Source organism: Rhipicephalus microplus, chromosome 4 (genome assembly GCF_043290135.1).
Source record: "Rhipicephalus microplus isolate Deutch F79 chromosome 4, USDA_Rmic, whole genome shotgun sequence".
NCBI classification, from domain to species: Eukaryota; Metazoa; Arthropoda; class Arachnida; order Ixodida; family Ixodidae; genus Rhipicephalus; species Rhipicephalus microplus.
Genome location: NC_134703.1, coordinates 33,585,825 through 33,608,747, shown reverse-complemented (window position 1 = coordinate 33,608,747; position 22,923 = coordinate 33,585,825). Strand labels below are relative to the sequence as shown.

At 46.1% G+C, this 22,923-nt stretch overlaps 1 protein-coding gene across 1 annotated transcript in view; it reads left to right on the top strand.

The window, feature by feature from the left end:
• The window catches only part of LOC119171853 (amine oxidase [flavin-containing] B), a 73,692-nt gene that overhangs the window by 8,816 nt on the left and 41,953 nt on the right, over positions 1-22,923 (top strand). Inside the window, exon 2 of the mRNA XM_075892502.1 lies at positions 11,984-12,251. Within this exon, the coding sequence (XP_075748617.1) occupies positions 12,203-12,251 (49 nt within the window). The 5' untranslated portion in view covers positions 11,984-12,202. The remainder of the gene's footprint in view (positions 1-11,983; positions 12,252-22,923) is intronic.

The window sequence follows — 22,923 nt, the reverse complement described above, 5'->3', positions numbered from 1 at the left end:
CTCAGATTTGGGCACACGTTAAAGAACCCCAGTTGATCGAAATTTTCGAAGCCCTTCGCTACGCCGTCTCTCATCTTCATATGGTGTTTTTGGGACGTTAAACCTCACATATCAATAAATCAAGTGCCTTTTCCATTTATTTTAAATATTTATTCTATTCCGTGCCTCATAAAGAAATGTGCGCCTCCGTTTAGTAGTGCGATGAGCATAATGGCGCACGACTGCGTTCCGGAGCATGTCTGTAGGTAATTTCATGACGTCACTGAAATTTTATCTTCAGTCCACTTTTATCTGTTTCTACAATGAGCTCCACTTGCGAAACAAACGTATTTGTTTTGTAAGTGAGCTCTTGAGTTGCCTTGTGCTCTGCCATTTTGCTCCCCTATTTTGCTACCACCTTGAATTGCAGTCTGCAATGAACGAATGATTGAGAGGATTTAAATGTATTATTTATTTTTATTTTTATTTTTTTCATTTCAAGAAGAGCTGCATTTTTACTGACAGTTTTGTTGAACAGGTTTTAGCCGCTTTTCGGCAATGTGGGAAGGACACTCGCTTGAGACGTGAAAATCATCTGCGTGATTCAAACTTATTTTTGGAAATTTAGTTTTTCCTAAATAAAGTTTGCTTTTGTTAGTCATATGTATCCCGCGGTCGCACATAGGTGTCATGCAATATGAAACCACTCATTCAATTGCCACATTCCAGCGAAAATACACGCTCATCAAGGTCACCGTAACCGCTACATCAACTGCGCTTTTTATCAGAAAGTGACTCAAAATGTATGCAAAAAACAGAACCGTACATTCCTGTGCGAACACAGAAATATATGCAGGCTCTAGCACGCAGTCTTTGCTAAGCACACCTATACCAAGTCCCTCATGATATTCCCAGAGACGATATTTCTGTTATCGTGCAACTTCACCGAAGCCTGGCTGCCACATGCTTGCGACAGTGTACAGACGTGCGCGGCTACAACAAGTGCACGTGTCGTTTTGTACCTACGTCTAAACAGAATAGACAAGAGAATAAAAGTGAAGGAATAAAAAACAGGAGTACAACCACACTACCGGAAGTTCAAAGCTAAATAAGAACTACAAAGAATTTTCTACTATCAGAACAGGAAGTATTTCATTTTTTCCCTTTTCTCTCGCTTGCATCTCTCTATGATAAATTTGTGAAAATATGGCGTAGACCACAACGTATTACTATTCAGTTTCTATACACTTGTCACTCGGGTCGAATCGTATGTATGGGGGCACACCTTCTTTGCATGTCTTAGCCACTCAATTATTACGTTCGTCGCTTCACCATTGAGAGCGACACATTAGGTCGTAACCATAGGGGCATTGCTGGTGTCATGCATCCTGAAGCGGTTATCATCAAGTTAGATCAGTTAAGCCTTACTTGCGCTTGAAGGTATAAAAAGCTCAAACAGAAGACACACCAACACACAAACACACACACGACATGGGCTCTGCATCGCAGGAGAGACTAACAAGTTGCCCTGCATCGGGTTCTACACGATGGTTAATCTTCTGGAGCTCAACTAGGCAGCACGGCATTCTATCTCACCCGGTACGGTCCTATACAATATACCATCGGCTCCGCAGACATGCCCTCAGATTCTGGTCAACACCAGCATTACAGTTTATACATTTATCTGAATAAGCTCCCGGGTGACATACACTGTAGGTCACTGGGTTTGTGAAGGATGTGTTTCGTAACGGACGACATGCGATTGCCTGGCCTGTACTGATGCGGCGGCCGCGTTTTCGATGTTTAGGCGGAAACGCCCGAGGGCCGTGTGTAAAGATTCGGGTACACGTGAAGGAACCCCAGGTGGTCTTAATTTCCGGAACCGTCCACTACGTCGTCTCAAATAGTCATATCGCGGTTCTGCAACGTTTTGTGGTTATAAAAAGGGAAAAGAAGAGAAAAGTGAGCCCCGTAACTGTCTGCATCAGCGTGCGACACCTGAACAGTAGCTCACAAGGGATGGGGGTAAGGAGGGATTAAAAGGATAGGATTAAAAACAGAGAGAGAGAGAAAGAGAGAGAGATGCGCAAGGACAGCTAGCGATGACAGAAGAGATAGGAAAGATGAAACACGGTCACAGAAGTCCGAGGACGGGGCACCACTTGCGAGAGCTCTTGTCGGCGACAGGAGATGGCGTGAACCACATTACGTATTACTATATTATTATTGATTCAGTAATATGTAAGTTTGATATATAAAATAAAATACTCTTCACTGACGCATCCGCTTTCGTGCTTCCCAACAGAAAAAAAAGTCATTTTCTACTTCAGACGTAATCTTCTCCACTCTAAAACAATATTGGTGTATCGCTTAATTCTGGCGTGCAACCGCAATAGCTGCATTGCAAAGCCACAGGTAAAACAGGACATCTGTTTTCCCGCATTGTTCTTTTAATATTGTGTTCATGCACTGTTGACCGATGTACTGTTTATTTCACGAAAAGGAATCACGCAATGCATGGCATCTGAGATCTCGCAGGCCATGTGGAATGCAAGTGAGTTCTGCGAAATCCCGCAAGGTGGCGGAAGGGTCCAAAAAGAGGGCTCGTTTTTTACAGAAATTTCGCGGCGATCTATTCGCGAGACAATAAGCTCCGACACTCATGTTATTCGATGATTACTTGCAAAAGTGATTCCGGACCCCTTTGATACGGAACTGGAACAAATTATCACATGCTTCTCTCGGTTATTGCTTACTGATGGCACGTCATATGAGGAAATACAGCACTTTTCATGTAAACTATAACGCCTTCAAAGAGTCTTAGGATTCATTGCCCTTGTGTTCGCAAGACATTCCAGTATTATGATTCATATAGAATTAGAGGCATTCATAGTGCAAAATTTAACGTAATGGGAGCTCTAGAAGTCCGCTGCGTGGAAGTTGTGGCATGGATTTAGCATTTTCTTAAAGGCCCCGGCCATGAAGAATGGTATTGGGCCACAGGCAAGTTAATCAGGCCACGGAGAAACTACTTGTGTACTCGCCATCTCAGAGGTCACGCAAACGTCACAATAGCGTCCACAAACACATATAAGGGAAGTCTGTTCGGGCACGGTATCATTCTACTCTTCCGCTGCCACGCTCGCATACGATGACGTGTCGTTCGCGACACTCGCAAGTTTTGTTGAGTTCGCGACCGCAGAGATTGCAGCCGAGGAGGGCGACGACACTCTGAGTTTCGTGAAATTGTGAGCGTGCCGTTCGGACAAGGAGTCGTCGGCCGACGTGGTCGTCTCGAAGACTCCGGCGGCAAGGGCGGCATCGTCCAACGCACCTGACACCCCGAGCGCAACGGCGAGAATGAGAAGCACCGCGAAGGCGCACAGTGTGCACGAGCAAGCGACCAAACGGCCCAAATCCCGTGGGCTATTAGTGGGCTCCGGGACGTTCTTCTGGGCACGATCGGGAAGCCAGGAGACGTGGCGGCGTCTCTTGACGGGGTGCCGCCCTTCGGCGACGAGAATCGAGCTAGGCTTGCGTGTGGGTGCGTTCGAGACGAGCTCCACGAACGAGGCACCGTCGGCGCCATTGGTCGCGTCACTGGGCGCCTCACCGGGACGTGGCTGCAGGTTGCCCATGAAGAAGTACCGATTGTACCGAGGGTCCCAGTACACGTCTTGCGGGGACAGGCCGTTGATGATAATGATCCTTGATACTCTGGCGCACACCCACAAAGGGGGATCGGCCAAAAACCGGGTGGCAGGATCTTAACTAAAAGGCTTATGGTTTTTCAAACACAACGTAATTTTTGGTTGAAAAAAATATATAGAAAGAAAAGCCGAAAATCGAAAAAGGAGTATATCTGAGCAGTGAGCGATGCAGGCTGTCAGATGCGATTGGAGACAGAGGGCTTTGATTGACTTCATCTTCTTCTTCGTGCCCATATCTGCTGCGAGCAAGATAAGCGAAGGAATGGTGAAGATCGCGGATACCACTTGGATAGTATGAAATTATCCTGAATAAAAGAGGTACCGGGACATAACTAGAAATATGGATATGTTGCGTTAGGTTTAAAAGGGTTCGTTCTTACTTGTTAGTTGTTACCATTTCAAGGGCAGTCGCAGCGTTGACCATAGCTGGGTACGTGTTTGGGCGGGGGTGTACAAATATTCGAAAAGTTCCAATACCGAATCAAATAGCGTCCTATTTCCTTCGCAATTCAAATTCAATAGTTTGTACTCTCAATAGCGAATATTTTTCGAATAATCAGCCACGACGAGAAAAGTCCATAGAAGCGACGCAAAAGAAGAGCGAGGGGTTGTTTTTCGTTTGTTTTAATAATGCAGTGTCGACTTCCTTCCTCCGTGGCAGCGGCCGAGGGCCTAAGCTTTTACGGCAGCATCGACGACATTTATTTCGCAGTGGGAGAGCATTTTTGCTTAAAGCTCCGTGCAGTGTGTCCAAAACGGAAGTACCATCAATATACTATCATGATTATGATTGGTTATCATCATGCGAAAGTAGTGGTTATGTATGCGGTTGCATACAGATTCTGAAGTGAAAGTTTCGTGCACTCTTTGCAGTGTTGCCGTTGGTGGCTTGCGCCAATTCGGAAACTCTCAAGTTGGCCTTTTGTTTATTATTTGCAGATTATAGGCCCATTGTTTTGCGAGTCTTTCTCGTCCCTTCGCCAAAAGGCTGGTGCGCATTGAGACAACCTCAACGTGCCGCAGTCACAAAAATGGAGGGACGCTTGGACGGCCTAAGACGCGTTGCAGGCATTACTCATGCCATCTATTTGCTGACACCAGTTTCTAATGCACAGCACGCGCTATTCTCAGTACACTCTATAGAAACGTAGATACGCAACCAGAACTGCTTATCATCATCATTCACATCAAACTATACTTAAAGCTGGGTTTATTCCAAGAAGAACGGCTATTTGGTCTAGTTGGTCTAAGCCCATTATAATGAGGGTTCCCCGCTGCGGTGTTCTAGTAAATAAAGTACTCGGCTACTGGCCCGCAGGTCGCGGGATCGAATCCCGGCTGCGGTGGCTGCATTTCCGATGGAGGCGGAAATCTTGTAGCTAGGCCCGTGTGCTCAGATTTGGGCGCACGTTAAAGAACCCCAGGTGGTCGAAATTTCCGGAGCCCTCCACTACGGCGTCTCTCATAATCATATGGTGGTTTTGGGACGTTAAACCTCACATATAAGTCAATCAATAATTATAATAAGGGTTGCAGCACAAGCACGGAAGTACTGGAAGAAAAGTTAACGAAAGGCGAGGAACGGAAGGCAAAGAGGCCTTGCATTTGCTTTTCTTCCAGCACTTTTGTGCTTCCGCTGCAACTCTCATTATAATGGGGTTAATTCAATCTGCCACTTCGAAAATAGCGTGAAACCTTCAATGTTCTTTCGGACTCGTTGGCTGGAATGCTACAAAGCTACTTTGACACGCGCTACATGGGGCATAAATCATATGCAGGCGCACTAATAGTATGGGGGATATCAGGCACCTCGACCAAGATTTTATTATGAAGCACACCCTTGTGAACGGCTTTGGAAACGTCGGCCATTATGGCGTCCTTTAACGTGCACCGACAACGCAGTACACGGGCGTCTAGTATTTCCTCTCTGTCGAAATGCGACCGCCGAGGCCGGAATGGAACCCGTGACTTCCGGTTCAGCACCGCGACCACCGTACTACTGAGGCGAACGTAAGTGCAGTGAAATTATTAAGATATCTATATTTATTTTCAATTTATACTTAAGAAGAGCGAATGGACGTGGGCCGGGCATGTAGCGCGTAGACAGGATAACCGCTGGTCATTAAGGGTAACTAACTGGATTCCCAGAGAAGGCAAGTGGGTTAGAGGGAGACAGAAGGTTATGTGGGCAGATGAGATTAAGAAGCTTGCAGATGTAAATTGGCAGCAGCAAGCACAGGACCGGGTTAACTGGCGGAACATGGGAGAGGCCTTTGTCCTGCAGTAGACGTAGCCAGGCTGGTGATGATGATGATGATGATGATGACTTACGGCTTGGCGACTAAACGACAGTGGAAATGTTAGGCCCATACTTCTCACATATTCACATATATTCAAAATTCGCACATATTGAAAATGACATCATTTATTGTTCGGTAATGTGAGCTCCATATCATAATACTGCTTATATTCTATTTGGCTACAAATTTGGCGATCGGAAAAGCCAGCTGGATTTGCTCGACCAAGCCCAGCAAGCCGCAAAGGCCATTGGAGCCCTGGACTGAGCCCCCCATCCACTAGCCCAGAAACCTTTTATCAAATAAAAAAAAAGTTGCCTCTCTCTCTATGCGATAAAATTAAACGGCAAATGGCTACTTTTGGCTGCATTAGCTTGAGTTTGAACTTCGTTTTCAAATATACCCAACGGAAACTCTGACCCGTTTATGTGAGATACGAATGCATTTGCGGGATGGATGGATGAATAAATTTATTATGGTCTTTCGGTGCGTGCGTTGTGTAAATTAGTCACCGCATTCAACGGTGATGTTCATCTGCCTTTGGTTCAATAACACCCAATTTGAAATAACCAATTTGTCTGATTAATGAAATATTTAGCTGAATTGGTGTGTCTTATTTTGAAATAATTTTAACTGTTATGTCTGAGCTTTATTTCAAGGTCTTTTACTAGGTATCACATTGAATACTGTAGTCACTGCTGTAATTCATTCTATACAGTTAAAAATATATACATCGAAGGCTGCGTACAAGCTTAGTTCAGTTTATACAACTGTGTTATTCTTAAGGCGACAACCTCAAGTACTTCAATAGACTAGTCTTGAAAATGCGGCATGTGGCTCGAAAAATACAAGTAGCCCTAATAAATCAGAATTCAATTCGGTATAGAACCCAGATACCCTGAGTGGCACTCAACCGCAGTACAGCGATGCCACTTCAGTACTTGAAACAATAATTTGCAAGAAGACCCTGTTCAGTCGTCATGACGGAAAAACGGATACGTTAACATTACGTGGCCGAAGTGCTCAATAGCACCAGGGGTAACACAAGCTGAATTACAACATTAGGACGGCTGTAAGCTGCCAGGGGCTGAGATATAATCAGTCGTCATCAACAACAAAAAAATGGCAGCATATTCACGGAGTGAATGATGGAGAGTGGGGCGAAGCATCCGTCCGTTCATTCGTTCTTGCTTCCGTCCGTCTGTGTGACCGTCCGTGCGTCCATTCGCCCGTCCGCGCGTGCGTCTGTTCGTGCGTCCGCACGTCCATCCTTGCGTTCGTCCATGCATCGGCCCCTGCGTCCGTCCGTGCGTCCATCTGTTGGTGCAGCCATTCGTGAGTCCGTCCATGCATCTGTCTGTGTGTCCGTTCGTTCGTCTATTCAACACTCCAAGTACCACCATCTCGCATATTTTCATCATATATTCCGCATATGCACCGCCATGCAGCGGACATTTCAAGGACTAAACGAGAGGTGGCACACGCACACTTTCTTACGGCTTGCGCTTCGTGTCTACTTCCCACCTTCAACCACCTCGAGTTCATGGTATAGACTAGTTCACTGTTTTCATGGCACTGTGGCTCAACGCTCGCTAAACCTTTCTAAAACCAAGGAGGTTATGCCCAGCGAATATAACGTAGCTACCCTTTTTTATCAGACAGTGCTCAATGTACATGCCAATGGCTGCTAAAGGGGAATGAGAGACAGGAGAATTCGGCTTTTAGTTAGCGCGCACGCTGCGACTTTTTTATTGTTCAACAACGCACAGAAGAAATCTCTCACCGACACCGCCTTGGAGGTGAAAATGTGAGACTGGTTACACACTACGACTACTACTATGACTACGAGGGACAAACAGGTGCTGCTATAAGGAGCTTCGCCCCTAAAAGTAAGAAGCTACACAGGTGCTCGCACAGCACACGTGTAGCAGATATACTTCGCAACTCCTATTGAACTTGCGTTACCGCTCATGAGGCGCTCGAGCCACGTGATCTTTTCTATCACCGCCGTCTATGCGTCTAATAAAAAGAAGCGCAAGTAGCACGTGACCTGACCAGCTGCGCGTTAACCTCGCCTTTGCGGGGCTAAAGCCCTGATATCCCATTTCGCATTATGAAACGCGTGCGGTAAAATGACCATTCCGAATTATGTTGTAGTGGTCTTTGGCGAATGCAAAAAAAAAAAAAAAAAACTTGTGAGGTTTTTTTTTTTTTTTTGCGCTAGCAATTATTTCTGGACACTCTCAGCTGGTTTTCACCGTCGGCGTCGCCATCCAGCTTCAGATCAAAGAGGTAAAGAACTTTGTTTATTTATTTAATTTACCTCTTTCATGTGAAGCTGTATCCAAGCAGCCAAATGTGGGGCTGATATTTTGTGCTTTTCATGCCGTATGGCGAAAAATTATGGAACATCTCCCCGAAGAAAACCCTGATGGAATGCGAAGCAGCAGTGGTGCGCATGGCGTTGACCCGGTTGAAACGGGCGTCGACGCTGGTGCCGGAAGAACGGTTTCAAGCGAAACTCGGTGTAGCGTTTACTCGAGTGATCGTTTGTTTGAGACGCAAAGACACGGGATGCGGCTTGGGATTCCTGTAAGTATCATCGCAGAAAGACTGTTCGATCGATGTGAGCTTGAACATTGTGAGCGATGGAGAGGGTTAAGCGAGAGAGATGACACGCGACGAGCGGCGACAGCCTAGAGAGAGGGTGACGTCAACGCGCTCACATTGCGAGGGAAGGCGTGACCTACTTGGCACCGCCCCAACACCTGCAACCAGGAGAGCGCGGTGTGGACGGAGGGACAGCGTTACACGTGCTAGTCAAAGAGCCGCTTCGCATCTAAAAAATACGTGGCGGGGGGGGGGGGTAATTAAGTTTCAGCTTTACCAACAATGGGCACGGTGTGGCAAACCCTGGCTAAGCCACTGACCATAACCTTGTGCATAAAAAATGATGTCAAAGGTCCGACTAAGCAAATCTTAACTCCCCTCCTCACACGATACAATTAAGCAACTAAGAGTATTTTCTTTCTATGTTGCTTGGGGCTACAAATGGGTGGTTGCCTCCTTTTCCTTTTCAAACCCTTGCGCCACATTGCGGGTTTCCGAAGAACTCATTTGCAATCTGATGGAGGGAACAACCTGGCAGAACTCGCTGCATACGACGCGTCACACGTGCCAGGACATCTACCACGCGTAAGCGGGGGTGAAAGAGCGTATCAACGACGTTCTTCCGCTCTCCGCCTGCGTGCATCAGGTGTCCCGGCGGCGCGTGCTCTGTGGCTGTGCGGACAGCGCGTGAATGGGAAGCCAAAGCAACGCATGGTGGCGCTGCAACTCCGGACAGCCGGCGCCATCTTCGGTTGAAAAGTAGTAATCAGGCATGTAGATGATGCGTTTTCTCTTCGCTCCAATGCGCTGCCGCTCGCTTACGTGCTCGTGCAGAGAGCACGCGTTGCATTTGAGTCACCTCACAATTTACCGCCTGCACTGCGGTTTCACAAAAATCTCTGAGCTGGTAAAGCACTTCCGAAAAGCGAATCGAACAAACAGGAAGGAAGCTCGTTAGTCAATTTATGATGTGGAGCAGACGACGGAAGAGGAGGACGCCCGATTCACTGAGAAATGCATTTCTCGGCTCCTACCTGATAATACCGTGTATGATGTATGCCTCGAGGTAAGTCTCATTCTGGCGACGTGAAGTCGCATACTCTATCGATGTGCTGTGTTGACGTGTATGGAAAGCATATAATTGTTGTTTTGAAGTGGTATCTATAGCAGTAACAGCTGTGTACTGTCCTGGGCAAACGTTTGCGGCGTGCTGAAAAAATACATAAAAAATAAAGTTATATGGTCATAGCATTAAAATATTCGAGAAGTTTTGGAGTTACGTCCCCTGTGCCAAGCATGACTCGTTTACATGGCCGCGAAGCATCAAGCTAAGTTTAATCCCAGCGAGTCAAGTTGAAGTGTTTGCCTTCTTTTTTTTTTCAGCTCTCATGTCATGTTTGCTCTATCTTTCGCGAACGTGGCTGTGTTCGCCGGCTGTGACTAGATAGGACACTGATACAGCATTACACGTGGAGAGCGTCCCTTGGTGTTTCCTGCATTGCTGTGGCAGCCCAGAACACAATACTTCGGACCTCGCTGACGCTTCCGTGGGGCCGCTTCTTCCATCGCGGAAAGGCAACTTCGCACAGCGAGCGTCTCGTTTTAGCGCGCCAAGCTGACAGCATGGCGCCTAAGTTCCCCGTATTCAAGAACCTCTCTTCACTCGACGCTTCGCCTTCTCTTGAAAAAGCCGATGAGAGCGCCATCTTCAGGCACGGAGAGTTACTGCATATCAGCGATAGTCTGCTGCGATTCTTCAGTAGCGCAGAGTTATTTTCAGCCGAGTGGTGGCGCAGTGCTCAACTCTGTCAAGTGAAGGGTGAAGGTCAAGTGGAGGAGCGTTTGTGAATACGGGGGTAAGTTCCTCGCATCGACTACGCAACGCGTTGCGCGCGTGTCGCACGCACTCCTGTTTCGGCGAAACACGCCAACACCTCCGAAATGTTGCGAGGTGTTGCGAGGCGAGGTGTTGAACACACTCGCCTGTGACCTCTCCCGCGTCTCTCGTCAAGTGTTCTGAAGCTCGGCGCCAGGGCCAAGCGTGGCGTTGTCATCGCTCCGCAAACATGAGCTTCGGTTCCCGATGGGTCCTGAAGATCATAAAAGGGCACACCGTAGCGCATTGCAGCGCATGCGGCTGCGAACCTCGCTCTGAGCATTGCACTCATTTCACAACCATAATATATAAGCTGACACGGGAAACCATTGCACAATGTTTTATTTGTAATGAAAAAAAAACATATATGAATTAGCCACCTAACAGTGTCATTATCACAGAGTTGTTTGCATTCGATTCAGGAAACATAGAGAGTAGGCTATTCTCGTACACATTATGTGAATGTCTGAGTGGTAAAAACATGCTCATTTTTGGTTGTCACCCTTGTTGTTGTGTAATGGTTTCCTAGTGTACGTGACATGATCGTGTTTAGAGTTATTTGTTTAAAAGTAACTAACTTTTTAGTTGCGAGGAAGCGCCCGTCTCGTTTGTCTATCCCTTCATCCACGTGTTCACGCTGTTTCTGTTTCCTTTTTTTAGAGATTAAGGCTGGTGACCTCGCCCAATTTGCTGTTACTACAATTCATAAGTTCACGGTCTCGACTATCTACATTTACGATTTATATCGCAGAACTGACCTACTTTTGTGCATGTGAGTATTTAATACGTTGGACAAACCTGCAAAAATGGTTGCAAAAATGGAATAAGGTTGCTTTTTTAGCTTACGCTCCTCGATGGTACCTATTGAAAGAGTTGCGTAACAATGCAACAGTACTATTACCCGATTGTTCTAAAAATGCTCGTCATTATCGCCAATGTGAATGTGTATCGGTGAACAAATCGCTTTTTGATTGGTGCCTGTGGACGTAGAAACATGAGAAAATTAACCAAGAACTACTCGCACTATTTATGGACTCCAAACATTAAATTCGTCTTCAAAGTGTAAAAAACAAGTGAAAATTTACAACTGAGGATTTGCGCATTTTGTAAAAAGCTGACAGCTACATCGTTGCGCTGATCGCGCTGCTTTGTAAGTGTTGGGAGATTTTTGTGATAGTTTGGACTTTTTTGTGATTAGTGTCACTCTTTTATACCTTGCTTCGTTATGAACATATATCTGCGTATTTTAGAGTTTTTAATCATTATTCACTGTGATGTGCCACATATGTGTGTAAGTTTTTTTCTTCTTGTGGTATTGTCGCTTTTCTGTGCCTGTAATTTTGTTATATTTAGGGTGAAGCAGCCTGTCGAGTTGTGAAATTCAGCTTTTTTTTTTTTTCTTCGCACCAAACCGTGGATATACTGTGACCTTATGCACCTGTCACGTGGTAAAGTTATCTCGGGCCCCAAACTGAACCGTGCTGAAACGCGCCCTTGTTCTATTCAACCAGGCTCTGGGGAGCTGCCCTGATCGACAGCCTGTCAGGGGACTCGCAGACGTTGGGATTCCTGCCAGCTCCGATAGGAGCCGCTGGCAGCGCTCTCCAGGGGAGCTCTCCACCACATGCCCACGGCGCCGCCTCCTCGTGCTGCTGCTACTTACAACACACGCTGTGCCGGCGCAGCGGAGGTCTACTAGCAGACGAGCTCCACTCGTGTCGCGACGAGCCATGGCTGATAGCAGTGGGCCTGTAATCGTCGTCGGTGCCGGAGTAAGCGGTGAGTGCGATCCCCCGTGGCTTGCTCGGCAGCATTCACCTGGTTCGAGAGTGAGGTCGCGGGTACGATTAACAGTAACGACAACCACGTTCCAGTGGTTGTGCGAAAACGCTCTTGCTCTTCAAGTCGTCGGCATGTCAAAGAATCGCACAATTTACGTTCAGGCCACACAGAATTGGCCTATAGGCGTTAACTATGTATGTGGAATTTTCTGCTGAATTTTGTTGTCCTAGAAAATGCATTCGTCTAACAATTATCTTAATTATAATTTATTGTCATTGCTTAACTATATATGCACATGCGAGTGTCTCTCGTTTGGTTGATAGATGCCAAATCGCTTGTGCAACCTGTACTAGAGTGAGAAATATTATATACCGTCACGGTCAAACATGTTACAGAAGTAAATGCCCTAGGCGCAAAGTAAAAAAAAAATGAAGTGTCCTTTATCGCTTTCTAAAAGTTCACACTAATGTGAAATATAACTTTGTTTTGGGTCATATAAGTTTATTTAAGTCTATCAAAAAATTACTTACAAAATCCACTCACGAAACAACACAAGTGCAGTCATATCCATACGCTGTATTGTTTACAAAAGCTGCGCAAATTTGTGTATGGTCAGTGACTGATGGTGTCCAGTCGGCGTTCTTTGCAGCATGCGGAAAAAAAATGACAGCCTTCTCTTCGCACTTCTGGCTTGACGTTGATGGCATTTACGAAAAGAGATATATGAAAGATCACATCGTTTTCTAGCCGACTTAATTCTTCAATGAAACGGAAATTTCGTCGTCAGCACGTGTGACCGGAGTAGTGTCATTTTCGACGAGTATTTCACGTCGCTTAAGCTAGCTGCGCGGCGATAAACCTATAGAGTCCATGTTTGTAAACAGCAGCAGGTGCCGTGGACACATTGAGGCGCTTGTAGTGACGTCATTGAGGCGCTTGTCATGACGTCGCAGCGCGCAGGCTCCGCCCAGCTTAAAGCTCGCCCCGCTCTCTATGATGACGTCACAACTGGCACGGCAGCTGCAAAGCTGCCTCGGAGGACAACGCGTCACGCGCAGCACGTCGCTACAAGCGCCTCAGCTTGTCGACAGCGCCTGCCGCTGTTTACAATTACGGAATTTATGTATAGGAACCGACCAGAGCTAAGCTAGGTTAGGGTTGCAAATGACAGCAGAAGTGTACTCTAGTTTACTCGTAGTTATTCTTTTGTATATATATGCAGGGGGCTGCGATGAGTTGTCTCTAAAGGGGCGCTGTTTATTAACTTGTCCATGTGACTGGCTAAAATCCGAAATATTGTCTGCAACCACACATTGGTAACAGACCAAGCAAGGTAGATTTCGAAGTATATAAGACATGTACTACGTCACACTCATGTTGCCAACATGCAATCATCAGATGAACGGCATTCGAGAAGTTGTACGACTTCGCCACGCATGTAAAATATTTCGCGAAAGTTATGCGGGATTGCAGGAATTGTCAACCGTGTGTCAAATGACAATGCTAGAATTGGACGATCTCAGATTAGAGTCGTCGCCAAGTAATCCACAAGGTGTGACTTGGGGCAGCATTTACAATATGAACTTCCAAATCCTGATTACCCTCCTGATCTTTGATTGATATGTGGGGTTTAACGTTCCGAAACCACCATATGATTATGAAAGACGCCGTAGTGGAGGGCTCCGGAAATTTCGACCACCTAGTGTTCTTTAACGTGCATCCAAATCTGGGCACACGGGCCTACAACATTTCCGCCTCCATCGGAAATGCAGTCGCCGCAGCCGGGTTTGATCCCACGACCTGCGGGTCAGCAGCTGAGTACCTTAGCCACTAGACCACCACGGCGGGGCACTCTCCTTATCTTCCGACCTGGAAACATCTTTCTGATGTTTGCTGCAAGATTTTTTATAGGTATAAAGGATGAAAACTTTTAGACTCGATAGCATTAAAGAGCTCGTTTCGCAGAACTGATTCCGGCGTCGGCGTCACTAGTTGTGAGCGAAATATTATCGTCTTATGCGTGACCTAAAAATCGAGAACGATGTAAATCAAATAAATGATAAAAAATTATGAATCAGAGTGAGGACCCAACCAGGGTCAATTTGGTTTGAAAGGGGATCGAATCCGGGTCGTTTACGTGACCAGCGGATGTTCCACAACACGGCCACGCGTATTTTTTTCTTTTTTTTTTCTTTCGTGCTATCTATTATAATGCGTATTCGAAATTTTAACATTTGCTTTCGCGTATAAGGATGCATTCACTCAGCGACAATAGTCGCACAACTGCTGCACAAGCATTCAAAGGCTTACATACATACAACTTAGCTATAGTCCAAAAAAAAAGAGGAAAAGTTTTTCAAATGGTTGGTAAGGATGAGCACCTCGACAATTTTGTTTGCGAATATTCGAGTAACTAATTATTGTGCGTATTAATTCTCGCTAAGCGCCGACAACAAAAAAATATGCAGTATGTGTGAGGCTACCACCAAGAAAACGACGTTGTTAGTGGCATTACGGCAGCAGAACAATACATTTTCTTAACGTTATGCCTCTTGCGGAAGACGCTTGACAAGCCTCGATGGAGTGGCATTCACTTCATTCTCTCGAGAGCGACAGCTTCAGAGGACAATGACGGCTGTCTGCAGCATGTCACTCACTCCCGCTACTTGTTTTGCAATTGATCGGCCATATGTAGTGATACGAGTGAATGAGTAGCGAAAAGTGCACCATCCTTGTGTTTGTTTCACTATGCACAGCTGCGACCAACGATATCTGGTTTACACCGCTGCATACAATGCAACTAAGCGACGGAAACTCTGCCGTGCGAGTAAATCGCTCATAATTCGCGGAAGTGTTTTCATTCAGTCGGTTACACAACGTGGATCCGATAAACTTGTGCCGCTTTTCGCTGCGTGCGCTGAACGGGCTACAACTATCACGTTACTTGAAGCAAAAACACATCCCGGAAATGTATATAATTTCGTTATACACCATTCTCGTTTCATCGCGTGACAGGCACGTAAAAAAAAGGGAACGCCCACATTATCTCAATTTCCTGCGTTTCAACAGGTGCGTTATACCCGAGAGACTCACAACGCCTTTCGCATACAGCCAATGGGGACATTTCTCGAAAGCCCAGCTCTGCGTGAGTAATTAGCAAGAGCAGACAAATGTTACGATGTACCCAAATACGTAAGGCGTGCCTCGACACTGAATGTTCCCAAGTTGTCCACCGTCCTACTAACAAGCATACATAGCAAGTGAGCGTGTTACAATTACTGCAAAAGTTTTATCGTACTCTTGAAATTGGCGATGATAACTGCCTGCCCTTACGTGTGCCACTGTGCCTCACCAAACCGAACATAAAGCTACGCGAGCACGAGGGGGGGTGGGGCAGCCCCCCTTCCTCTTGCTTTAGTCACATAAGAGGGGGTACGCATCACATCGCATCACATCATCAGCCTGACTACGTCCACTACAGGACAAAGGCCTCTCCCATGTTCCGTCAGTCAACTCGGTCCTGTGTTTGCTGCTGCTACTTTATACCCGCAAACTTCTTAATCTCATCTGCCCACTTAACTTTGTCTCTCCCTAGCCCACTTGCTTTCTCTGGAAATCCAGTAAGTTATCCTTAATGACCAGCAGTTATCCTGCCTACGCGCTACATGCCCGGCCCATGTTCATTTCTTCTTCTTGATTTCAACTATGATATCCTTAACCACGGTTTGTTCCCTGATCCACTTTGCTCTTCTCTTGTCTCTCAAGGTTACACCTATCAGTTTCCTTTCCATCGCTCATTGCGTCGTTCTCAATTTCAGCTGAACCTTCTTTGTAAGTCTCCAGGTTTCTGCTCCGTAGGTAAGTACCGGCAAGATGCAGCTGTTATATACCTTCCCCTTGAGGGATAGTGGCAATCTACCAGTCAATATTTGAGAGCGCTTGCCGAATGGGCTCCACCCCATTCTTATTCTTCGAAATACTTTGATCTCGTGGTTAAGCTCCGCAGTTATTACCTGTCCTAAATAGACATAGTCTTCTACAACTTCAAGTGCACTGCTACCTGTCTGGAAGCACTGTTGTCTTCCGAGGTTGTACTTACTTTAGTTTTGTGCAAATTAATTTTAAGACCTCCCTTTTTGCTCTCCTTGTCTAATTCAGTAATTATGTGTTGCGATTCGTCCCCTGAGTTACTCAGAAGTGCAATGTCATCGGTGAAGCGCAGGTTACTAAGGTATTCTTCATTAACTCCTATCCCGCACTCTTCCCATTATTGGCATCTGAAAACCTCCTGTAAGCACGCGGTACATAGAATTGGGGAGATAGTAACGCCTTGTCTTACACCCTTCTTGATTGGTATTTTGACGCTTTCTTAATGGATCACTATGGTGGCAGTTGATCCCCTGTAGATTTCTTCCAGGATGTTTATGTATGCTTTGTCGACTCCAAGATTCCGCAGTATCTGCATGACTGCTGAATTCTGGGGTGCGCATTGACAGAAATCACCATACTATACAGGGACGCTCGTACTAAGGAGGGGAGGGGGGCACAAAGTCAGCACCATACATTGGCATAAGAGGAAGGGGGCGCTGCTACGAACCTTCACCCCGTAATGTCGAGAGCCCTGCACACGTCTATATCTATAGTGCTTGGCTACGATATTCATCATGTGAATGCATCGTGTGAATGATATTCGTCTTGTGAACGCAGTGCTCCCACTGTTTGTTTGCTTTCATTCATGACAAAAAAAGCAAATTGTTTTTGAGCGGGGACCGTAGGCGTGCGCACCGGGTAGGGAGGATGTAAGGGGGATGGCTGCTTCCCAAGCCCTTAAGACTAAGGTGGGGGGGGGGGGCATAACCTGCCCCTAAATATTGACTTAAGTCAATGGCGATTTCTGAAATAGCAGTCCAGAAACCTTGGAGTGCTACTTTTGTGGCACGAAAGTGCTTATTTTGAAATCAAATCACGTTTTAGTGGCCACATCGTGTTAGCACGCTTCAAATTACGTGCCTCAAGTTGAACCTCTCACGTCAATGTTGCCGTACACAACGTTGCCCTGCTTTACTGCGCGGCCGCCAACACTAGTAGCAGCAGAATGAAAGTAGCGGAAGCCACAGCAGCCACAGCTGCCATTGAACAATGCTCTGCCTTGGCCTCCGAGATGGCAGGCGTGCTTGGTTCAACTGGTCCCCGCTAGATGGCGTGACTTTTCCTGTTTAACCAGGCGAAAATTGAATTCTTGAATTATTCATGCCATACCCCATAATAACGTCAGGCGGTTCTTTTTTCCATGAATGAAACAGAAACGAACAAGCAGCATTTTATTACGTCTCTTGATGCACGGACGGTTCTTTATTTAGCGCAGCTAGTTCCATTACAAGTGATTTATTGTAGGCGGTAGCTGTGACGTCATAGGGGTCATTTTGTAAATGTCCTACTCGTGGCACATGTGTTCTAGTGCATTTACCTTATACGGTATAAGGCACTCCTGTTGATAATATTGTCATTTTAGACGTTGTCATACATGCAGCTTTCCCCCTGACAGACGATCACCTATCACCTGAATCTAATCATACGGGCCTCAAGCATTTCCCTTCTATTGTAAACGCGGCTTAGGCGGCCGGAATTTGATCCATAGAGCTGTGGGTCAGCATTCAAGCACCCTAACCACTAGGCGTGTCGTGTGTGGGACTGTTCTGATACAAAATCTCGAACAAGTGAGCTTTTGCGTTTCGTCGTTCGAACGGATGTTATTTCGAAATGTGACAGTTGCAATGATCGACATCTGAACGATGCACGCACCTGTTGTTGCAGCTTGGGCCGCTGGCCTGTAATAATAAATGCCGCAAAAAGCGTGCTGTACTTCCATATGGTTGGAAGAGGCCCTGCATACAAGTGTTGTTAAACGTGCATGTGGCCTGTATACGACGCACGTTGGGTCGTTGCCTCTTCGTCACACCTGATTTGCAATCTGACATCTCAGCAGCATGAAGCTGTGAGGACAAGCTGGGTCACATAAGCTGATCGACTTTAAAGTCGCAACAACTGAACGCCGTTGGTCTCCTTCTCCACCTGCTGGGATCTGCTGTTCGTCTGCTTGTAACGTCACAGCACACAACACGAGAAACTTTTGCTATCAACGCGTCGTGCTGTTGAGATGGCATCGCTTGGCGACAAGTTTAAGCATGCTTTCTAGTCAACCAGTGTTAGATGTGTAGTCATACGTAGCACATGTCCTTACCAAAGACCGCTTTCGACGGGCGAACATGATGCCTATCACCAATCGTCTAAAAGCACGCTGTGGGAGACACCAAGAGATACTCCACAGCGGAGTGCACGCGTGCACACATACACACACACGCACGCACGCACACGCACATTGCATCCTAACGAAGTGCGTTAATAGATTGATGATGATGGCAGTGTTAAGTACTTCATCGTTACTGACGCAAACTTGTCGACACCGCATCCCGCACTCTCCATGGAGAGTGCGTGGTCATTTTGACAAACACAAAAAAGTGCATAAAACTATACTCAGGGTCTCTCATGCATTCGCCTAACGCGACATGCATTCGCCTAACGCGAAAACCACGAGGCGTGGCTATTTTGCCGCGGACTTTATATTACGCGAACTCCGCTTTTTTTTTTATCAGAGTCTATTGTTCTGCGAACGTCTATTTCAGGTTGCTATATGTTCTGCACGTCACAACGCTATCTTGAAACATAAAAATCAATGGTATTCTCATTAAAATTGTATACTCGTGAAATGCAGGATAATGTGGAGAAGTATTCTTCTAATTCGACGTTTCAGATACCTAGAATGTTGCACCTGGAGCAATACAGCTGGCATAACAATGTATGAGATCGGTAGCCTTAAGGTTAAAACATGCATGTTGTATATTTATGTGGTGTACGTCTTATCGTTTTGAGGAGAGTGTTGTCATATTGCACATGAAAAGGATCAGGAGCGTAGACAGGGGTGTAGCACACCGGGCCAACGCCCCCCCCCCCCCCCCCCCCAACTTTAAATGCGAAGCATTTCTTAGCGAACTTCGACAACTTTGAGCGCATCTATCTATCTATCTAGCCGCTTACGTTTGGGTGCTCTCGTGGTCACCCCCTTAACTTGATGTGAACCAAAATTAGTATGGTAGGGTAATATGGATTCAGAAATATGACGCGCTGACCATGGAATGAATATTGTCAAAATCCCGTCACGTACGTCGTCAAACACTTCTCGTCAGACAGTGGCACATACCAACGGATGGGTATGTGCCGCTGGTATGCGGGTAAGTTCCACGGGTGATTGACACTTAGTATCTACCCAGGAACGACGAGAGCACACATGGATAACATTAAAAACTTGAACGTTAAGAAATACTTGACATTGGTAGCTTCGACGGGAGTAATGCAAAGAATAAATGCCAATGTTAAGGAAAACCTGCCATAGGAAGCGTTGACCCCCGACGAATGCCGATAATAAATTTCAGGGTCCCGACAGGAATCGAACCCGATCATTCTACGTGGCAGTCAAGCATTCTACCACAGAGCTATACGGCAGGTCTCGGAACTACTTTTCAAATAGACTCTAGTCTTCCTGAAACGTCAATAGTGGTTTCAGTGCTGCCTACCCAAATTTATAAGCATTACATGTGTACTCCTTTGATACAGCCGTCACGTCGGGTTAAGGTCAATTGTGGGTAGAGGTGTCATGCGCTGAAGTTTATGAACAGTGTCCAGGGCCAGCATCTTCGCGAGTATTAGCGCTTCATATCAGCTTCTGGTGTTGCTAATACGCATGTTCCAGTTGACATCGTTGCGCGAGAGCAAACAACTGGTTATATAAACATCTGCAACTCTTCAACATATGTCTGTGCGTGCAACATCTGTACATATATTTAGCGTAATTTCATGACGTATCGCTCTATAAAAAATTGCAACACAGTCACCTTCCTTCCGCATGCTTCGCATAGGTAACGTGAATTCGCAGGTACGTGGAATCTGCCGAATTTTTTTTTCGCCACGGCATACAGAGCAAAAAATGATCATATCAAAGAGGTGCCCCCCTCTCCCCCCCTCCTGGAAAAAATTCTGCTTAAGCCCCTGACGATGATACCCAACCGCAATCTACTCGTCATGCTAAACGGGGGATCGGTATTTTGTGCTCTTTAACACCAATGAATCACTTAGGCTGACGTACAATGTACAACTTCAAGAGCAGGAAAAGACCAAGGATAGTGCGTGCTAATTACTCCCAGATCGGCAACAAAGGCGTCTTTTTCGATACGCACAACACTCACTTAATACAGACAGCTGACTCCTATCTACACATCTCCAGCATTGTTATCAGCCTTACCTGAATTTACTTTATACTTAGTCACGTCTATTCACACGTATTTTAAACCAGTATTCTTCCTACGCCAATTTGATATTTATTGATCAGAGGATGTATAGGGGTACCTTGACTTCCCCCCTCCACAACTCTTCCAGGGAAGTTCTTATTAAATATATCTCACGTTGTCGTCTCATTCAAGAAAAAAAAATGTCCGTCCTCTTTTCCAAACCACCCAGAACTCGTATTCCAAGGTGCAATATCAAAAGGCATTACGTAGAGCACCGATTACCTGAGATATTGTTCTTAAAGAGTATTGACAACATGGTCGAACAATAACTCATTCTAGAGTAACGGTCTCACGAGTCGACTGACTTAGACTCAGTTCGAGCCGTGAGTCTGAGTGAGTTAGGGTGCGTAATATTTTATTGAGTTTGAGTCCGAGTGAGTCCGGTTGCAGAAAATTTTCGTGAGTGCGAGTGCCGGTGAGCTCGGCTAAGTATGAATTTGGGTGAGTCTGAGTGCGAGTCAGCCCTAAGCATAAAATATATTTTTTAATGAGTCCGAGTAGAGTTCAACCATTTTTCAGACGTTCGGTTTTAACACAGCATGTTATTTCCCCAACGCAATACAGCGAAATTCACGTCAGAAATGCGACGGCTTCGACATGACAGGCGTCATGTCAGATTATAAACTTCATATTTGACATGCAATGACCAAAGTTGCTGTGTAGGGCTGTTAAAATGCGTTTCTATATTTATTATTACCCGAAGATTGCTTATTTCAAAAGTCACTGCTGTAGACATCTTCAGATTGAATGCCCTTAATTTTAGCCATGTGACAACTCGGGCAAAAAACATTGTCCTTTAGGAACCCAATCCTTGAACTGCTTAATGTCATTTTTCGTGCCCGTGTGGCACAGTTATTAGTTAGAAGGAGAATGACACGATAGTTGCCCGCATACTGCTAGCGCTATTCAAACATCCCGCCTCTCGAGGACTCGTGATGTAAGTGTTCCCCCAACGCCGCTTCCCACGAACGCAACGCCAACACCTTCCATTATTTGGCAACATTGCGTCTCTACCAGAAACGCAATCGAGAATGCTTGCTGTTATGCTCGTTTCTCTAGCTGCTTCTTATAGTGAAACTATACCGCTGCTGCTTGCATTGTAACCCGACGTTTTCCGCCGAAGTGCTTGATACTCGGAACCTGCTAAGTCGTGTCGGAAAGCTGCATGCGATGCGGCCATCTATGCGGGAACACTGGCTACCCGTGTGCATGTGTGTGATGGCGCTGCTCGGCAAGCCTCTGTTGCCGCCGAAATGCGACACTATCTCTACCCACGTATACCACAAAATCTGTGCGAGTAGCCTTTCCTTGTGTGGTCCGGGTCAGAATAATGTGCATCCCCTCCGAAGAGTCCTGCAGAAGGTGCTTGACGACTCATTTAGCGGAGGGCATCCCTGCGAAAACTTTTGAACCACCCCACTAATTGAAGACAAACGCACAAGCGGCATTTATTAGGTCTTGCAATGCACAAAACGTTATTTTTAGTGTAATAAATTTGTGTACCAATGATCAATTGTAATCGGGACTCTTGACGTCATCAGGCTCACGCCAAAAATGTCCCACTGATGGCGCATATCGTGTGCTACATTTACTCCGATTTATCGATTGGTAGAGCGCTGCTCGGGCTTGTATACCGGTGTTTTAGACGTTCCCAAGCATACAACTTTCACTCGGAAACAATGCTAATGCTATTTGCCTTTAGTGTCTCTTTAATGCTATCGCGTTAAAAAGGAGCCGTGTTGCACACGTACACAACCGAAAAGCTGCAATGTTGGAGCGTCGTACGATAACTGGGTGTGCTTGTTATATGGCGATAACGAGACTGAAGTGCTCCTCTTTATCAGGTCTACGGCCATTGTGCTGCCAGAACGCGTAACGACTTTGTTGTACTACCTCAGTGTACGGAGGTACGTGATTTTGTTTTATGTGCACAGTCTTCGAGAGAGCTGAAAAAAAAACCAGCATTTAAACATAGTATGGCACTGGAACCAACGCTGTCACAACTGGACCTGTCTTCGTCAAGGCAGGAGAAGTATCTTGCTATACTGTTATGAAGAAGGGTCCACTTGTCGAGGCACTGGCTCCGCGGTTACATTTCGTGTTTAACGATTCCTTCTTCTATCCCAGCTTCCGTTTTCCTCTGAACGTTTCTTGTTCAGTCTTATAGGCGAGCGCATCAGGTGGGCACAGGGGGCCACCCCATAGTCATTTAAGAGGGGGGTGCGAGATCGGCTCCTTACATTGTCTAGGGGGCGGGGCGACCTTCT